Source organism: Anopheles gambiae, chromosome 3 (assembly GCF_943734735.2).
Source record: "Anopheles gambiae chromosome 3, idAnoGambNW_F1_1, whole genome shotgun sequence".
Taxonomy (NCBI): Eukaryota; Metazoa; Arthropoda; class Insecta; order Diptera; family Culicidae; genus Anopheles; species Anopheles gambiae.
This window is the reverse complement of record NC_064602.1, coordinates 34,971,045-34,988,461: the sequence shown is the minus strand read 5'-3', so window position 1 is coordinate 34,988,461 and position 17,417 is coordinate 34,971,045. Positions and strand designations below refer to the sequence as shown.

The 17,417-nt window shown below is 45.2% G+C and overlaps 1 protein-coding gene across 5 annotated transcripts in view; it reads left to right on the top strand.

The window, feature by feature from the left end:
- LOC1271393 (apoptosis-resistant E3 ubiquitin protein ligase 1) overlaps positions 1–14,725 on the top strand; it is a 31,512-nt gene extending 16,787 nt beyond the window's left edge. For 3 of the 5 annotated variants that reach the window (XM_061656002.1, XM_061656004.1, XM_061656003.1), the window contains 8 exons: positions 9,420–9,576; positions 9,647–10,853; positions 10,926–11,135; positions 11,214–11,364; positions 11,439–12,052; positions 12,131–12,325; positions 12,396–12,463; positions 12,532–14,725. In XM_061656002.1, coding sequence (XP_061511986.1) covers positions 9,420–9,576; positions 9,647–10,853; positions 10,926–11,135; positions 11,214–11,364; positions 11,439–12,052; positions 12,131–12,325; positions 12,396–12,463; positions 12,532–12,634 — 2,705 coding nt within the window. In that variant the 3' untranslated portion in view covers positions 12,635–14,725. The remainder of the gene's footprint in view (positions 1–9,419; positions 9,577–9,646; positions 10,854–10,925; positions 11,136–11,213; positions 11,365–11,438; positions 12,053–12,130; positions 12,326–12,395; positions 12,464–12,531) is intronic. The other 2 variants (XM_310176.5, XM_061656005.1) reach the window with 1 other exon arrangement.
- The last annotated feature ends 2,692 nt before the right edge of the window (positions 14,726–17,417 follow it).

The following is a 17,417-nucleotide window of genomic DNA, read 5'->3' as shown; positions in this document are numbered from 1 at the left end:
AAAAAAAAAAAAGATGAGGCATTGACATCGTTCTAGAATAGATGAGAGATTCTATGGAATTACAAATATCAAAAAGTTGAATTAACATGTCCATAAAAAAATACTGGGGTCGTGGTCTTTTCTGGAGCAATGTCATCTGTTTGTGTGCGATATTTCAATAATGCTTTAGATTCTGCATTATTCAAGGTGTTATCAGCGGCGCTTACAATTCCTAAATTAACGTAGAAAGCAATGGTATATGTTAAAATACTATAAACCTCTTAAATTTCCAACGTTTTCTATAGGTGTCCATCTTACCCTTAAAAAAAACCATGTTTTAATTCATAAAAAAAACACAAAATCGATAGAAACATAAAAGTTTCAATACATTTTCTGATAAAAAATGAGTGTTAGAGAATTTATGCTCATTTTCATGATCATAACATTTATACATCCCTAGATTTTCACCATGTTCCTTTACGTGTCCGTCTTTACCTACCTTCCCCTAAATTATGATCAACTCAATTTACCATTGAACCACCCTGTGATGAGCGACACACTAAATGTTGTGCTTAATATTCGTTTACGCGTTTTCGTCATTTGTCAATATCCATTATGGCCTTTGTTGGGAACTTTATTTATTTCCCCAATTTTTCCCCCTAACATTCCATCGCTCAAGCCGTATTTTGCCTAATTTAATGTCCGCTCCAGTTTGTCCAGGCAATGTTATTGTTGTTTTTTTGCTGCAATCGCTTACTCCGTTGCTGATCGAGTGCTGATTTCCCATTTCGAAGGGCTAAGAAGCCCGCGCGTCTAGCCACGATGGCGACTTGTTTTATGGGCATTGGGTTGCAGCATTCCAGGTTTTTTCCTTCTTTCTTCTCGCTTCTCTCGCAAACTCGTTTTGTTTATTTGCCGGTCAACTCATCTGTGTGTAGGCAATAAAAAGCTTTATTTTTCTTCTTCCTGCGCACAAGGATGTGACGCTCTGCTCGCTCTGATCGGTCAAACCAACGCTTGGATTGAAAGGGAAAAGAAGGTTAAAGGTTCATTTCTGTTTCGCAAATGAGAAGCAAAAAAGCAAAAACAAAGGCACACAAACGCAACACACACAAAAAAACCTCCCGCCCAAAACTATTCGATTTATATGCATTAGATAAGATACGTTATTAGCTCTTTAGTTTACGAGCACAAATACCAACAGCAAGCAAAAAATAAAATAAAAAAGCACACACAAGAGCGCAGGACGAACGAAACCACACCGCCTGAAGTTCCCCATGATCCTCTGGCTCGTCTCAACCGACACCACACAACCACAAAAGGGCCATTTGACGCCTCGAGGGACCCGATACATATTCACGAAACCCACCCGAACGGCTTGCTGTGTGCCCCATCATCCCTGTACCATGTACCCTTAGCCACGCTCACTCACTCACTCATAATCTTGCCCTTGTGCTGCGGTATGCAAAAACGACCGAACGCCCCAACGTGCCGAGCCCCGTACCGTACCGTACCGGCTGATGACGATGATGGGTAGAGAGTGTATTTATGCAAATTGTAGGAAGGACGCTTAATTAAGCATCGAGTTTCATAACCCGGGTCCGCTCATAATGGGACCTCTCACTGTCAGCTCACTCTCGGGGACGGGGACTACGGTGGGGTTATATACCGAGAGTTAACGGCCAGTCCCGCCATAATCAAATGTGCATACGTAAAGTGCGGCGGAAAGACACTGTTATCCTTTTTAATGTGTGCCCGCGCGCTTCGGTTCGATTGCGATGCGATGGCAGAATAATATAATTTGTGTGCAGCATTATTCTATCGCAGACGCAGCCCAAAAGCCTTTCCGCATTGCAGTGGGCGAACAGTTTTTTATCATGCAAACAGGGGGGGGGGCGCGGAGAGGGAGATGATTACATTCCACGCGTGATAGCACACTTGACATTATGTAAACACCGAATGCCTATTTTCCGATGCTAATAGAAGAAGCGCTCCTGCTGCTCGTTATCTGCCGTCGTTTCGTGGCATGATGCCACTCGAGCTCGGCGTGTGTTTGTGTTATGAAACAATCAAATATTTATTCGACTTACCCACTGTCACACTGTGTCTGTGTCACTGTTTCGCAAGTAGCTGTAAATAAATGATACACTTAAGGGTGAAAAATGAAAAACACAGGAAGCATCACGATAAGCATTTCACGAACGGTGTACCACTTTTGTACGCCGAAGCTTCTTGTTGGCCGAGTTCGACCTTCAAAGTTCGATTGATTTTGTTGCATACATAGACACACACACGCACACCTGAAAACTGCACACAAAACTCCCACTATCAGCCCGGTACAGTTTGCCGCATTTTCCCAACCACGATCCATGTTTCTTTTTGCTGTTCAAATTCATGCCGGCATGAAACGGCTGGCCAAATGCAGCAATTCCTTCCTATGTTTTTTTTGGGGTTTGTGTGGAATACCGGTTGGACCTGGCAGACCTTTCCACCACGGTGCGGTAAAAGTCTTCCAATACGCTTCGATTGGCAGTCAACCAAAAGCATCTGCCGCTTGCAACCAGCACGCCACTGCAGCGAGCGAGAGGGAGATTAGTTGCACTGAAAACGGTGCGCGTTCGTGTGGGTCGGGCCGCTCAAATCCCGGCTCAGAATCGAATCGACGCTTGAAACGTTTTGTAAAATATTCAAACATACCTCGCCGGAGATTTGCCTTGTGTGTGTGTGCGTGATGGTACAGATGTTTTTTTCCGAAACATGATGGCACACACGGAAAAAATGAAAAACACAACCATCTACAGCCAAGTCTTTTCGCCAATTCTGTGTGCCGCAGAAAGCCACGTAACATGGCATAACTGGAACGTTTATGGTTCAGTCTTTTTGTTGTCTCCCTTTCGAATTTGCTGGCTGACTTTTCCACTGATCACCATCCAATCACGTCTGCCAGCCATTGAGAAAAGCTTGACACGAAGCCCCCGGATGGTTGAACGCTGAAACATTCGTGGAAATGTACTGTTTCATTGGGAATTTTGGGCCGGCTGCCAAAATGCACACCTCCCCTTGCACCAGGGAGCCGTCTTGAACCGCGTTTGCTCAACACCCTATCGACACCATCGATCAGTGTGGGCCTGTGTGTTGTGTGGGCTGTTTAGCCGGGAGTTTAAGCTACATACGTAAGCAGTACGTACAGCAATTGGGTGGAATAATTGAGATTTTACGAGCAGCAACATTACCGCAAGACATGTGCAAGTGGCGCAGCTATGCAATTGGATTGCAGTTTTGAAGGAGGTGTTAACAACGACGATTTTAATTTGTATTTGGCATCAACAACTCGTAAAATACGGCTTGATACCGATATTTTGACAGCTTAAATGTCAACGCCAATGAAGGTGCGTAACTCGTACTTTTTGACGCTTCTATCTGGTGACATTGCCGTAAAAAACAGTCCGTCCAAAATTTGGAAAACATACAACAACATACAGTAGAACGTCGATTATCCGGCGACGGATTAACCGGCGGGTGGCTTAACCGTGCGCTTAAATCTGACAGCTTTGCAAACGTGGCGAACATTTAAAGCAATAGTCAAGTTCGTAAACATTATTTTTGTGCAGCTACCTTGTGTCTAGTGCTATTTTCGAACTTCATTTTTGTTCATGAATAGTTGTTAAACCTACTTAAACCAGTTAGTTGATGATGAAAATTATATTCTAATATTGATTAATCGAATGAATTATAGTAAATTGTTACAGTGAATAACAGAGAATTTTATAACTTTTATATGAATTTGACATTCATTCCGTGGATATCGAATAACCGGCAACCGTCGGGTCCCGAGCTGCCTGGATAATCGACGTTTTACTGTAATAGGGAACAACATTGGGATTCTTTGGAATTAGCTTTTCATATCAAATAAGCTTTAAAATTCGCTAATACTCCACTTACTTTAAATGGAGGTAATGTAGTACATCTTAAACAAAACGGCCTTTTTGAATCGTTTCTCCTGAATAAAAGAAAAAAAATTACATCTTTGAGAACCACCACCCACCATGGGTTCAAGGAAGGAGATATATTAATTCTTAGTGCCACAACGACCTACGCGGTCCTGCCAGCCTATGCAGGTTTTTGAGACTTATTATTAGTACCACGCTTGCTGGAAAGTCATTCCTTGGCTACGGGGGGACGGTCTATATGAGACTTGAACCCATGACGGACATGTTATTGTGTCCTTAGAGTTAATGACCGTACTACGGGACCGTCACAAGGAAAGACTAATATAATAAATGAAATTGGATATAATATGCAATTAATAACTAATAAGTTCTCGTTGAATGCACTGAAAAAATATATTTATTATTTCAAATCGCACACTTTGATCTATTAGTACATTTCCCTATTCTTTTTGTGTTATCGTGCATTCTGGATTTTGAATTTATTTCCATTTTTTTTGCTTACCATAAGTAATTAACTTACTTATTGATTTATTTAAATTTTAATTTATGTAAATTTGGATTTTTTTATGTTAATTTAATTTGGATTTGTTTATTTATGTAAATTTAGACAAAAACATATACATATGGTAGAGTACTAATATAGTCTAAGGATTAATTTATCCTTCAATTCATTAATAAAGAATGTTGTAGTTTTTATGGAGCAAATTTCTATCAAAACGCAAATAGCAAAGGAAATGGAACAAAACTAGCAAAAACAAATAATATTAAAACATTTACTTTACTCTATAGCACTGCTCTCGAAATGTGTAGAATAAAACCCACTCCAGTTTGCCCTCCAAAACCCCAAAGCAAAAGCAAACAATCGCCAACAATAAAGTAAATGTGATCGATATTTAATCTACCGAACACCCTCTCCAGCCAAATACCGCACTACCCACGTGTCCAACGCCGTACTGCGAACTGTCTTCGTGAAAATCCGCCGTCAATCAAGCAGGATTTGTGGCAAAAACCACCTTCCCTCCCGCGATTGTGTGTGTGATGGGGCGAAAGCGAATGAAAATCTGATTGAAATTAATCATACCAAAACCCCCCGGGCACTGGCGTGCCACTCACCGTCACCGGCGCGCTGTATGGCTTCCAGCTGTGGACGAATTAAACACCTCCCGCAGTAGTTGGTGGTGGTTGGTTGCAACCGTTCTCAACGATTGCCATTCGCTGGATTCGGCACTGCATTTCACCCGGGTGCATCCTTGACACATCGCCGATGGGGCCAACAATCCCAGGTTGCATTGAAGCAGAGCGTTAGCGCCGTTAGCGCACACCGACCGTACCCCGTTTTGCTATCGAGAGTTGCAGTGCCGCTGCTGCTACTGCTACCTTGTGACCTCCAAACAAACGTTGCACCCGGGCAGGTCGGCATGGATGTCTATTTGGAAAATGTGCGACCGGTTACTGTGCTCGCTACTTTGCCGTGTTTTCTTCGCCTCAGTTCTCTTTCTCCCTTTCCCCGGTGAAACGATGTAACTACGATCGCTGCGAATGCACGAAATGAATTCGCCTTGGCAGAACTTATTTTAAGCCACACACACAGGTTCTAGATCCCTATCTCTCCCTTTGCGGCGTTGCTTTGTAGCTGCCGTGTGGCCGAATTTTTTTTCCGTCATAAAACCACCGACCGATGCTGACGAAGGTATTTTTGATGCTTTGCGTGAGTTCAGCGAAACATGCAAGCTGGGAAGTTTGCAGCAAGTATTCTAGGTCTTTTTTTTCGTAACATCTTGAATGTGAAACCTCCATTAGCTTTTGTTCGAATGGTGAAATGTGGTTTTCATCGATTAGCAGCCCGTTGAGTGATCAGCTCAGTTACGAGACACTTGTTGGTGTGCTCGACCGGTTTCCGGAAGCATCCACGGTGTCTCATAAATCGATGTCCATTACTGCCATCGCTGCCAAACTATGTCTCCTCTTTCCTCTACCGAACCATTGGAGAACGGCTCCAAAAACTCCTCTGAGCTTGTTGCGTGACTAATGTGAATGCATGAAGGTGTGTCCCCCCGATCGGGGAGTAAGGAGGTCCCCGGAGAGCTGCTCAGTTCCCAAATTTAAGTCCCTGTACACACCGGCTCATGTTGGCTGTGGTTCAAAATTGTGGTTCAAGATGCTCACTCGACAACGGCGCTCAAAAGCTAATGCCTTGTATACCCTTGACATTGACAACTGAACTCCAGCAGAAATGGCGTTTGCGCTTCTCCAACCAAAAGCGTCGCTAATTGTACGACGGGCTTGGATGAAAACTAATAAACACGTGGCGGCAAACCATTAACGCGAGTTGTCAGGCATTCGGCAGCAGGTGATATTTGCAGTTTTTGGGAGTTTTTTTTTCTACTCCTAATATCAAAATTCCGCGCGCTTCATTTCGCAATTCAACACGTATCCCGGGCCCGGTCGGGCGGGCGTGACTAACGATGTAAACGATTGCTTATAAAACATTCCCATCGGCACGCAACCCTTTTGCTGAATGGCATGTCGTGAAATGGGAAGCTTTTTTTCATTTCTTCACAATCGAGGGGGCAAATGATCTAGATTTCATTCCAAAGCACACTTCTACAAAAGGAAAATATGTGTGTGTCGTCAAGTCACGAAGTCACGACATGCTCAAAACGTCTCCCGATCCCGGCTTTACTCTATATCCATCGCATGTCTTTCATTTGAATGCAGAGAATTAGGAGCGTGGCTGGAGCAAAAAACCACCTGCCCAGAAAAGGAAATCAAATTTCCTTACCGGCACCTAAACGCCGGGTTTTGCTTTTTGTGCATGAGCCGTTTAGTACCAAACGCGCAAAAAAAGCATGAGCAAAAAGACAACTACACCACCAACGCGGGAAAATGCTGATGATGGGGCAAGTTTAATTAAAAAGTTTTTGTTTTCACCGTAACCTTCGACATCCGGGTTTTAGTAGCAGGGAGATGGGCAGGAGAACGAGGAAGACATCTGCAATCAAATTGCGCTTCTGTGTATCCACCACCACCAGTAGTAGTGGCACGCTTAACATGCAGAACACAAATTTAATAATGAAAGCTATTGCAAAACATTCAACTTTACGTGCGCTTTCTTTAATTTTACTCTCTATAGCGCAGCTCTCGCTCTCTTTCTCTCTATAAAAAGAAGTTTATTTAATAAAGAAAAGGAATCCTTCAAACAATCCCACAACAACTTTCACAATAGAGCGAAATCAGAAACTGCTGCTACTCTGCTGTCTGCCGTCCGTATCAGACCATTCAGCTTCAGCCCGCCAGTACCATTCCATTAATATGTTATGTTGTGGCCGTGGCCGAGGAAACGTTACTCCTTTCTCTGTTGCTTCCTTTCTTCGTGAAAAATGTTATCTTTTTTACCGCGGGGGTAGTAAATAACGGGCCGACGAGACTTCAACCAGTTCAATCACTCCCACTTGGAAGGTTCCTGCTGATCAACCGACTCTTTGTATCGATGAACCAACCCACCGCATTACACTCTCCCAGGGGGGGGGGGGATGGGATCTTCCCCACTCTAAATGATAACCTTTTGCCCTTAACTATTCCCTTCGGCCAACCATTAAGCAAAGCCCTGTAAACTGTTTGATGGTTCGGGTTGGGGTCCTAAATTGCCGCCCCGGGGGCGATGGTGAAATGAAGGAAAACCTGATCGGAAATTTGAAACCATTTCCAAGAAAAGCCACTCGGACTCGGCCAGTGCCACCGACAGCGCATCGATCCGGCTCCCATCCAATCGGAACGAGAAAGCTTCAAGTGTGTTTCGACACGATTCGAACCTTCGCTCGTAGCAAATCGATCGGAACCGGAATTTGATATGGCAGAACAGACCCTTTTTTTGTTGCTGCATCAATAGAGAGGGAAGGAGAGACGTGTGGCAAAGTACATTGTACACACGCTTCGGTTCCGAGTGTCCTTGGCATGCCCAATACCCCGTAGCAAAACGGCTCACCATATGGTTTTGAAATAATAGTTTACTAACATTACCATTTCGGCAACGTGCTCATACAATGGCCACGTGCGCACAGGCCCATTATTGCAACTTAGTTTCACAATAAAACCGTTTCACCACTCACGCCACCGCCCGAATACTTCAACCCAGGATCCCCCAAGCGTCACATTACTGGGTGTGGAGTGTTTGGTGTGCCATTTCAATTCATATTTTACGATTTTTATGCATCTAATACGTGTGCGCGATAGTGATGTACTCCCTGGAGCACACCCACGAATCCGATCCGACTCCGATTACTGTTAGTCCGATTCCAACTTCGGAAAATCGGAATCACAAATTCCGCCTAGAGTCGTAGTCGTATGTCAAGTCATCCGGAGTCGGAGTCATCCGAAGTCTGAGTCATCCGGAGTTTCGACTCCGGACGACTCCGAATCCGGACGACTGCGACTCTGAACGACTCTAATTCCGGATGACTTTGACTCCAACTGCGGATGACTCCGACTCCGGATGACTCAGACTCCGGATGACTCCTTACAAAGCTCGTCAGATCTTCCTTCGAAAGTTGGTCCCGAAATTTTTGGAGTTGGATCAGAGACGACTCCGGATTTTTGTCAGATTTACCCATCACTAGTGCGCAGCGCTAACCGCGGGAAACAACCTACACGGAAGCACTCCACCGCGACATAAACAATCGCTCAATTTTTGGACCCAGCCGGCCATTAATATTACTCTCTGTACGTGTGGCAGAGTGTGTGTGTTTCTGTGTGTGTGTTGGAAGCAATAAAAATAAAATTAAATTTTATTCACCTTCCTGCTTCGCCAGTCGTGGAACCCATTCGCCGGACACCAGTGCATTGCGCTGCATTTGCAAACGAGCATGCAATTCGCGGCACCAGGTCCACCCACCCCGCCGAGGAAACGGCTTCATTTGCGTAAATTAAATTTCGTAATGCCCATAAAACACGCATTCCTCGGGTGTGTATGCAATCGGTCCCGTGGGAATGTATGCAAGGCAACACATTGTGTGCACTTGCTGTGTGAATGTTTGGCCTCGCGCACGCACTTCCGACATCGTGATGTTGTGGTACACGAGCGATACAGCGGTATCGATACAACACAGCTGCCCCTCTACAAATGTAGAGCGTCCACCTACGCACCGTACGAAACACGCAAAGCACGAAATGGCTCGAAATATCGTGTGGCATGCCAGCACGTCCTATATTTCTATTGAGCTTAATGCCATTCGTTTTGGGGTTTATTGTGCCACGGCACGGTCGGCATGAAACAGAATGAAGCAATTCCCGCCTGCGTGGAGCTTAAAAGGGCATACGTGCTACGCGGACTGCATACTGTAAGGCGTGTTTTGGCTCTATGGATGCAAATGGGGTTGCATCTAGCGCGCCTTAACGACTCCATTTCACATTTTGGGCCATCTTGAAGTGTTTTGCTCGATAAATAACACATTCCAAATTCCTAATGCAGTGCCATTTGTCATCCTTTTGCAGGTATCTCTACACTCTCGAGCTGTGGAGATCCAGAGCGCCTACCGGAGCTACCGCCGGGTGATGAACAGCGTCTTCAGCGAGCTGCCTTGACTCTACAACAGAAACTAATACTTCGCGAGTGGCTTAAGGAGCACCGGCTGCAGCATCATTATTCCAGGTAAGCCGGCCAGCACGCTGCAAATGTCTATTTGTGGTCAACAAACACAAACATCTTGATTGCTTTCCAGATTGGTTGCCATCGAGGTTACGGCACTGGAAGATGTGTACTGGCTGGAAGATTCCCGCGCCAGCCAAATCCTCGGCAAGGATTGGCCGATCTGGTCGAGCGCGCGCCAAAAACTGCCAACCTCCAAAGCCAACCTGGAAGCCTTAAAAGCCGACCTGTGGTCCACGGTGGTCAAGTCCAGCCAGCACCAGGATGCCTGGACCTGGGGCGGCATGCTCGTCGTCTCGGTGTCCGTCGCCGGGCTGGTCACGCTGGCCGCCATGACGCAACCGTCCCTCGCACCGGAAGCACGCCATTCGCTCCTGCAGTACGTCACCGGCAAGTATTTGCTTCCCGCGAACTGCAAGGTGCACTGGGACTGGACCGAACCGGCCCGGGTCGGCGGCACGATGTGCTTTACCGTCCGGTTCCATCAGCGCAACGGCCAGGCCTATCCCATCTGTGATACGGATCAGTTTTTCGTGGAGGTGACCGAAGGTACGCGCAAGATCGTCACGATCAGCGAGCTCGGCTCGCCGACCGATCCGAACAACGCGAATATTGCGCGGGTCAAGTTTACCGTGCGCACCGCCGGCCAGTACAAAATCTCGGTCTTGATCGGGTCTAGTCATATCGCGGGCAGTCCGTTTACGAAAACGTTCGCCCCTGGACCGATGGATGCGCGTCGGTCGCGTCTGATCAGACCCGCCAGTACGGTTGTGTGCTGTGCCGGTGCACCAACCTTCCTGCATATTGAGCCGCGGGACGAGCACGGCAACACGTGCCAGTTTGAGGCGGACTGTGACCCGATCAAGGGCTACAGCATCGACATCTTCGATCTCTACGGTAACCATAGTGATAAGTTTGGCAGTGCGGTAACGTTCTCGTACGATAAGGTGAATGCGCGCATCAGCCTGACCGCTCTGTTCCCGGAGCCGGTGTGCCTGCGGGCGGTGGTCGCGTACGAGACGCAACCGATCCCGAACGGGGACTTTGACATTATTGTGCTGAGCAGCAGTGATACGACGCTGGTGCATAAGAATATTGCCTCCCGCAAGCACAACATCTGTTACGAGGCGAAGCTGTTCAGCATTTATGGGCAGCAGCGATGGACCAAACCGCGCAAGGTGTTGTGCTATGTGGGGCCGAAGCAGGTCACCATCAAGGAGATGATCCTGAAAATCATTCCCAAGCGTATAGCGACGTTCCGGCTCTGTCCTTCCACTAAAGTATGTCGGATGTTTTATTTTTTTGGGAACTTAGGTCCTAGTGTGAATTAACGCTTCTCTTTATGATTACAGTTCCACTTTCTTCCACCATCAACCATTCAAATGAACAACGGGCACGGTGCCATCTTCATCATTGACGATGGCTGTCAGCCGAAGATTGAGCTGGCGTCCAAGGAGCGCAACGTCATCGCGGCCACCTTCACCCACTTCCTGCTGAAGAACATTGGAGGATCGGAAACGTTCAAAGACAAGCAAGACTTCTTCTACCACGAAGTGCGACTTGTACGCCATCCCATACAGGCAGAACTTGCGTGCTTATGTTAGTGTTTTCTTGCTTTTTTGACTCTGTCCCATTCACAGGTGCGCAAGTTCCATTCCAACTACTACCACGAGAAGCTATCGCTGAAGGTGCAGCGCGACAAGATCCTGGAGTCGAGCATGAAGGCGACGAAGAACTTTTCCGTGTCCGATTGGTGCGGCAACTTTGAGGTTACATTCCAGGGCGAGCAAGGTATACTGCAGCAAGAAGAGATCTTGAATTTCCGATTCCTTATCCAACTCGATCGTTTGTTCCTCTCCTTCCAGGCATTGATTGGGGCGGGCTGAGACGCGAATGGTTCGAGCTGGTCTGCAGTGCCCTATTTGACCCCCGTGGCGGTCTGTTCTGTACATTCCACGACAAGCGGCAGGCCCTGGTACATCCGAACCCGAACCGGCCGCCCCATCTGAAGCTGAAGCACTTCGAATTTGCAGGCAAGGTCGTCGGCAAGTGTCTGTATGAGTCGGCACTCGGTGGCACCTACCGGCAGCTCGTAAGAGCACGCTTTTCTCGCTCCTTTTTGGCACAGCTGATTGGGCTGCGAGTACACTACAAGTACTTCGAGCAGGACGATCCCGATCTGTACCTGTCGAAGATCAAGTACATCTTGGAGACGGATCTGGATACGAGTGAAAATCTGGAGCTGTACTTCGTGGAGGAGATGTACGACCAGAGTGGTCAGCTGCAGAAGACGGTCGAGCTGATTCCGAACGGAGCTAAGGTGCGGGTTACAAACGCAACCAAGAACCAATATTTGGACGCGTTGGCCCAGCAGCGTCTTTGTAATAACGTCCGAGAAGAGATCGACAGCTTCCTGAAGGGATTGAACGGTATCATTCCAGATAATTTGTTGAGCATTTTCGACGAGAATGAGTTGGAGGTAGGTTTAAGCGTTACAGTTAATCGTTTAGTGTTTCAGAATGTTATCCAAATAACTCTGCTTATTTCTGCTGTTTAGTTGCTACTCTGTGGTACCGGCGAGTACTCGATCGCTGACTTCCGGGCGAATCACATCATCAACGGAGGTTCGGCCGAGTTCCGCCGCGTTCTTGGTTGGTTTTGGGCGGCCGTCGGTAACTTTTCGCAAACCGAAATGGCGCGTCTACTTCAGTTCACCACTGGCTGCTCCCAGCTACCTCCTGGAGGCTTTCAGGTAATGCACCCTTCGTGTTTTTTGAAGCGATAGTAATTTAAAAACAACCTTCTTTTTTTAATTGTTTCAGGAACTGAATCCTAGGTTTCAAATTACTGCAGCTCCTACCTTTGGTAATCTTCCAACGGCTCACACTTGGTATGATAGTTTCAGAAGTCCTCCAAAGTCTAGCAAGATCATTGATCTCATTTCACCTTCCTTTCCAGTTTCAACCAACTTTGCCTGCCCGACTACGAAAGCTACGAGCAGTTTGAGAAGGCACTCATGTTTGCCATCAGCGAGGGCACCGAAGGTTTTGGCATGGTCTAACTGGTGGACGCGTGGTTTGCAAAAGAGTTGCAGTACACCGGAAACTGGCACCGCTATAATCCGCTTTCTCTTAGGTGCCAAATACTCCCCGATGCAGTTGTGTTGTGTTTTGCGCCCCTGTTTCTCTATCTATCACTCTCTTCTACTAATAATACTACTACATTCCTTCACCGTATTGTACCCGTTTAGTGAACAGAGCTTCAGATCATCTCGCTTCGACAACAATCCCATACGGTTCTGTGCCAAATTCGTACTCCTAGTTGCATTTACGCGATGGTCAGATAGTGCGTTGCGTCCCTCGTTGCCTTTTGGGGAAATTGGAATGGGGGAAGTTTTGGAAAAAGATACCAGAGACACACCTGGTTAGGGCATCAAGCTCCCTCCGTTCAGTAGCGTTCGTTTTTTGTAACGATTCTAGTGCATACAGATAACCACATCCACACGCATCAACCGGTGTGCGCTTCCAGTAGGGGCCTCGTTGCAAAAAAAAAAGTGTACTGTACAATACGTATCCGTTCGATGCTTATGCTGTACGCTTAGTCGTTGCGTTGAGTGCAATAGTGTAGCCGAAGCGTGTAGCACATAGTTTGGGAAGAGTCGTCGGCCACTTCATTCCATACCTAGCGTCTGCGTCACAAGTATTGTTCTAGCGATCATTCAACCCCAAATAATCCCAAAAATATAGCCTCCAAAACCACAACCTTCACACTCTGTTCGTCGGCTGGTCGATCTGCAACTGGAATGCAAGTAAAACATGCTGAGATTCTGTGATACTTAAGAAAAGCAAATCGCAACTCCAATGGAACCTTACTCCGGGTACCGAACCAAAACTATTACAAACAAAACTCCCGTAAAATTCTAATATTTAGAAAATGTAAATCCTCTGCACTTGCGAGGATCGAAAACGAGTGCAGATTCAAAACACACATACAAAGTTATCCAAAGACAGAAGACGAAAGCATCCACAGAAAAGGCGAAAAGTTAATTTGCCCATTTTAGAATATCAATTCCAGTTAATTCCACAGTGAGAGCAGAGATATCAAAATGCAGACTAAATACCTAAAGCTAATCATACAAATTGTCAAACACATTTGTTTACCAACCTGTCGAAGAAGGACTCCGCGTTGGAGTCTTGCCCAGGTCGGGATGAGGTCGGTAGAGCGGAAGAACATTAGACCACATACAAAGCTTTTAATTCGAGTTCAAAATTTAGCTGTTAAATATATAACCTATGTAAACCAAATGGAAACCAATAACCTATATAAAGTAAAGGCACACAGCATAAACAAATTGGAAGAAAGACACACAAAATCACAAGTAGGGCCTATAATAGAGTAACAAAGTCGAGCCAATGTAGGACCGATCGATGGGAACATTTTCGAACGATCTTTTGTGTTACCATATTGGGGGGAAAACATGTCAGGAGCAGCAACAAACAAAAACTTTACAAATTCATCGTGTAAAAGAGCGGAAAATAGGAATGCTCTTATTTAAAGCAACAAGCAACAACCCTTCTATCCATTGCGATGATGGTCAAAACGTGATCGGAAGTGAGATTTTCAAATTACGGATCGATAACGGTCGATTGTTTGTAATAATAATAACAATAAAAAAACAACTCCAACACCAGTGCAGCATGCAGCCAAGCAGCTCGCGCATCCAAAACCCCAACATTTTGCCACCGGTGCGCTTAGCCATTTGCGGGCGTTTGTGGGAGGAGGACGAAAGAAGCAGACGGGAGGGTGTGGATGTAGGGCGAAGTTTTGTCCGGGCGATTGAGATGGGCGTGTTTTGCATGACTTTTGTTCTGGGTTTTTTCGAGCGACGACCGTCTCGGGTTTTGTCATCACTAGTAAGCAATAAAGTAGAGATATTTGTGCGCTAGATGTGTAGAAAGTGTTGCGAGGATGGGAAAGGGAAGAAGCAACAGCAAATAAACCATATTAGATGAAAGCAGTCTCTTAGGTGTCACTCGCAGGAACAGAAGAAAACCAATTGTCATCAGCAATGGAGAAAACAACAACAAAACACTGTTTCGCATAATGAAGTGCAATAAATATTAGTGCATAATCGAACGGATTAGGAACCAAGGTTTTAAGTTGTTGATGTTTTGTTTGTACCGACGTCGATAATATCACCTGTGAAATTTATGCACGATTTATAATGTGATCTATTTGCCCTAATTTGGTTTTTTTTTAATTTAAACCTTTGTTCATCATTCGTTTCAACAATAATTTGTTGCATGAATCCCAAGGGCTTCTATTTGGCGTAACGTCTTACGATGACATGCCGGCCTGTACAGGCTTTCGAGACTTAATTCATTACCACGAAGCCGGATAGTCAATCCTTGCTACGGGGCGATGGTCCATTCTAGGCTTGAACCCATGACGGGCATGTTATTGAGTCGTTCGAGTTGACGACTGTACCACGGAACCGCCCCAACGGCTACAAATAGTATAAATTTCAAATTTGAAAATGCTTGTGAAACTTTTCAACATCTCTTGAAATATTTCAACGAATTTAAAGATCTCTTTCAGCAAGCAGGGTTGTACAACTTAATAAGCTTATTGAAAACGAAATGTATGAAATAACTAATATTTTTCAACATAATTCTGTAAGGACACATAAAAACGAAATTGAATGGAGATTAACAGAATGAATCAAATTGACGATGTTTAAATTAACCACCAAAAGTAAAAAAAAACCATAAATAAATTAGTGATTTATATGTTATTCAGCTGATGATGTTAATGACGACTGACAGAGTCTTTCAGCCATTGATGAATTATTACGCTTCTAATCCAACCAGTTTAATGGTTTCAAATATTAAAATGATTAGTAGCTTTAAAAATACTTCTCTTTTGCTTTATTTATCTTTATTATATCAGTACTACAATCATTATATGATACGATCGCAAGTAGCTGCATAAAATTCCTGCTTTTTTAAAATGGGCTTGACTATAAGTGAATTATTGGTTCCTCTTAGCAGGATAGTCGCTCCTATGCTAGCAATGCCACACAGAGCTTGAATACAAGAAGAGCATATTGTTGAGGCCAGCGAGTTGACGACTTTATGAGTCATTTTCATAGCCTGTTCGAACCGAATGTGTTACTTATCCGCTCGTTTAGAGTTCAATCCATCTATTCCTAAAACCATCGGAATATTCCTCGACTGCTAACTTTTAGTCTTCAAGTTTCAACTATAATTATTTGTTTCAACAACACAATATGATAAAAGTTTAGTCAATATGATGCTAACTAACTTAAGCGTTTGAAATTGATAAAATAGGACAATAAAATACTAGAGCACTAGTTTGCTTTTTAAAACGATCTCATTCACTAAGAAACTCCTAGAAACTCAACGAAGTGGAATCATAGATTTGTTCGGATAAAACATTACACAATGCTAATTCACTGTACCTGCAAATGCACTTTGTCGGTGGAAATTGTTTCCACGAATTTTGCTCGTTTTCCTGCCCAGTTGTGCATCGTTGTGTGCGCGAAGCATAACTCTCTCATTCACAAACAATCAAATAAATCACCAAATTCTGCGAAACATACAAACAGCTTTATGCTATGGAAACGGGGCCACAAAATCCCTGGCCCGGGGAAATCCCAATCTCCAGCCAGCCTCAAGTTCAATGTCGGTCGTCCGGGTTAAAGAGGGGCGTACAGGACACGCGATTATTCTATGTAAAATCAATAACGCTCCAAGCCACATCCCAGCCCTGGACCTGGACCGGCAACTACCCAACAGCCAGTTCGCGGAATTTCAACATCCTTTTCGGTGCCAAAAATCCGTTCAAAGACTGGTGTGCAAGTGTTGGAAGTTTGTTCTCAGAAAATCCTTTTTTTTAAGGGGGGGGGGGGGAAAACTACAACGCCAATTTTACATGCATACTTTGCATTCGGCCTGTGAAGTTGAAAGACATCACCAGCAATTTTCCCATCAAACCAAACACACCAGGATGCATAATCAACCCACGCGCATTCCACGCCACATTCTTTCGTCCTAATGATTTAAGCATGACAAGAAATCGATTGAAAAATGTGTTCCTAATTACCGGTAAAGCCGGGCCGAGCCCTCCCGCAAACACTCCCCTACGCGAAGGAAATCTCACTTTCCTTCCAAACGGTCGGAAAAGCTTGACTGGATTCACGTGAATCAGCAAGAACGATGGCGGCGGTTAGTCAGAACACCAATTCCTAGAACTCAGTACTAAAGGATTATGTACTCGCGTACCTCGCGCGTAGCTTCAGGTTTCTTCTCCGCCACGTGCCGTACATTTCCCGCGCAAGAGCACACACACACTCACTGCTGTACGCACACACACCTGCTTACGGTACGTGCGTATATAGTGCTTTCATTTTCACAGTGTGGAAAACATGAATGAAGCGTATGTGTTAGTGCTGCCCGGTTGCCGGTTGCTTTGCGCATTTTTTACCGGGCAGGAAAGTGAAAAACAATCGCGCCAAAGAAACACGCCGCCGAATGAGCAGCCAATCAGCGAGCAGAATGATGTCATCGTTCCGCTCAGGTCAAAATCACCTTAAAGCTGAACAGTGTTTAGAAAGGACTGCAGGAAGGAAAGAAGGTGGCGAAAAGATTCTCGAACGAATATACTATCAGCTTTAAGATGGATCCTTTGGATGATGAGTCATCGCAGGCAGCATAATCAAATGCCATCCCAAAAAAAACAGAGCTTTCCATTGTGGGAGTTGAAACGGAATTCCGGAGCTACATAAATTCTCACGCAAAGCATATGGATGTGTTCAGTATGTT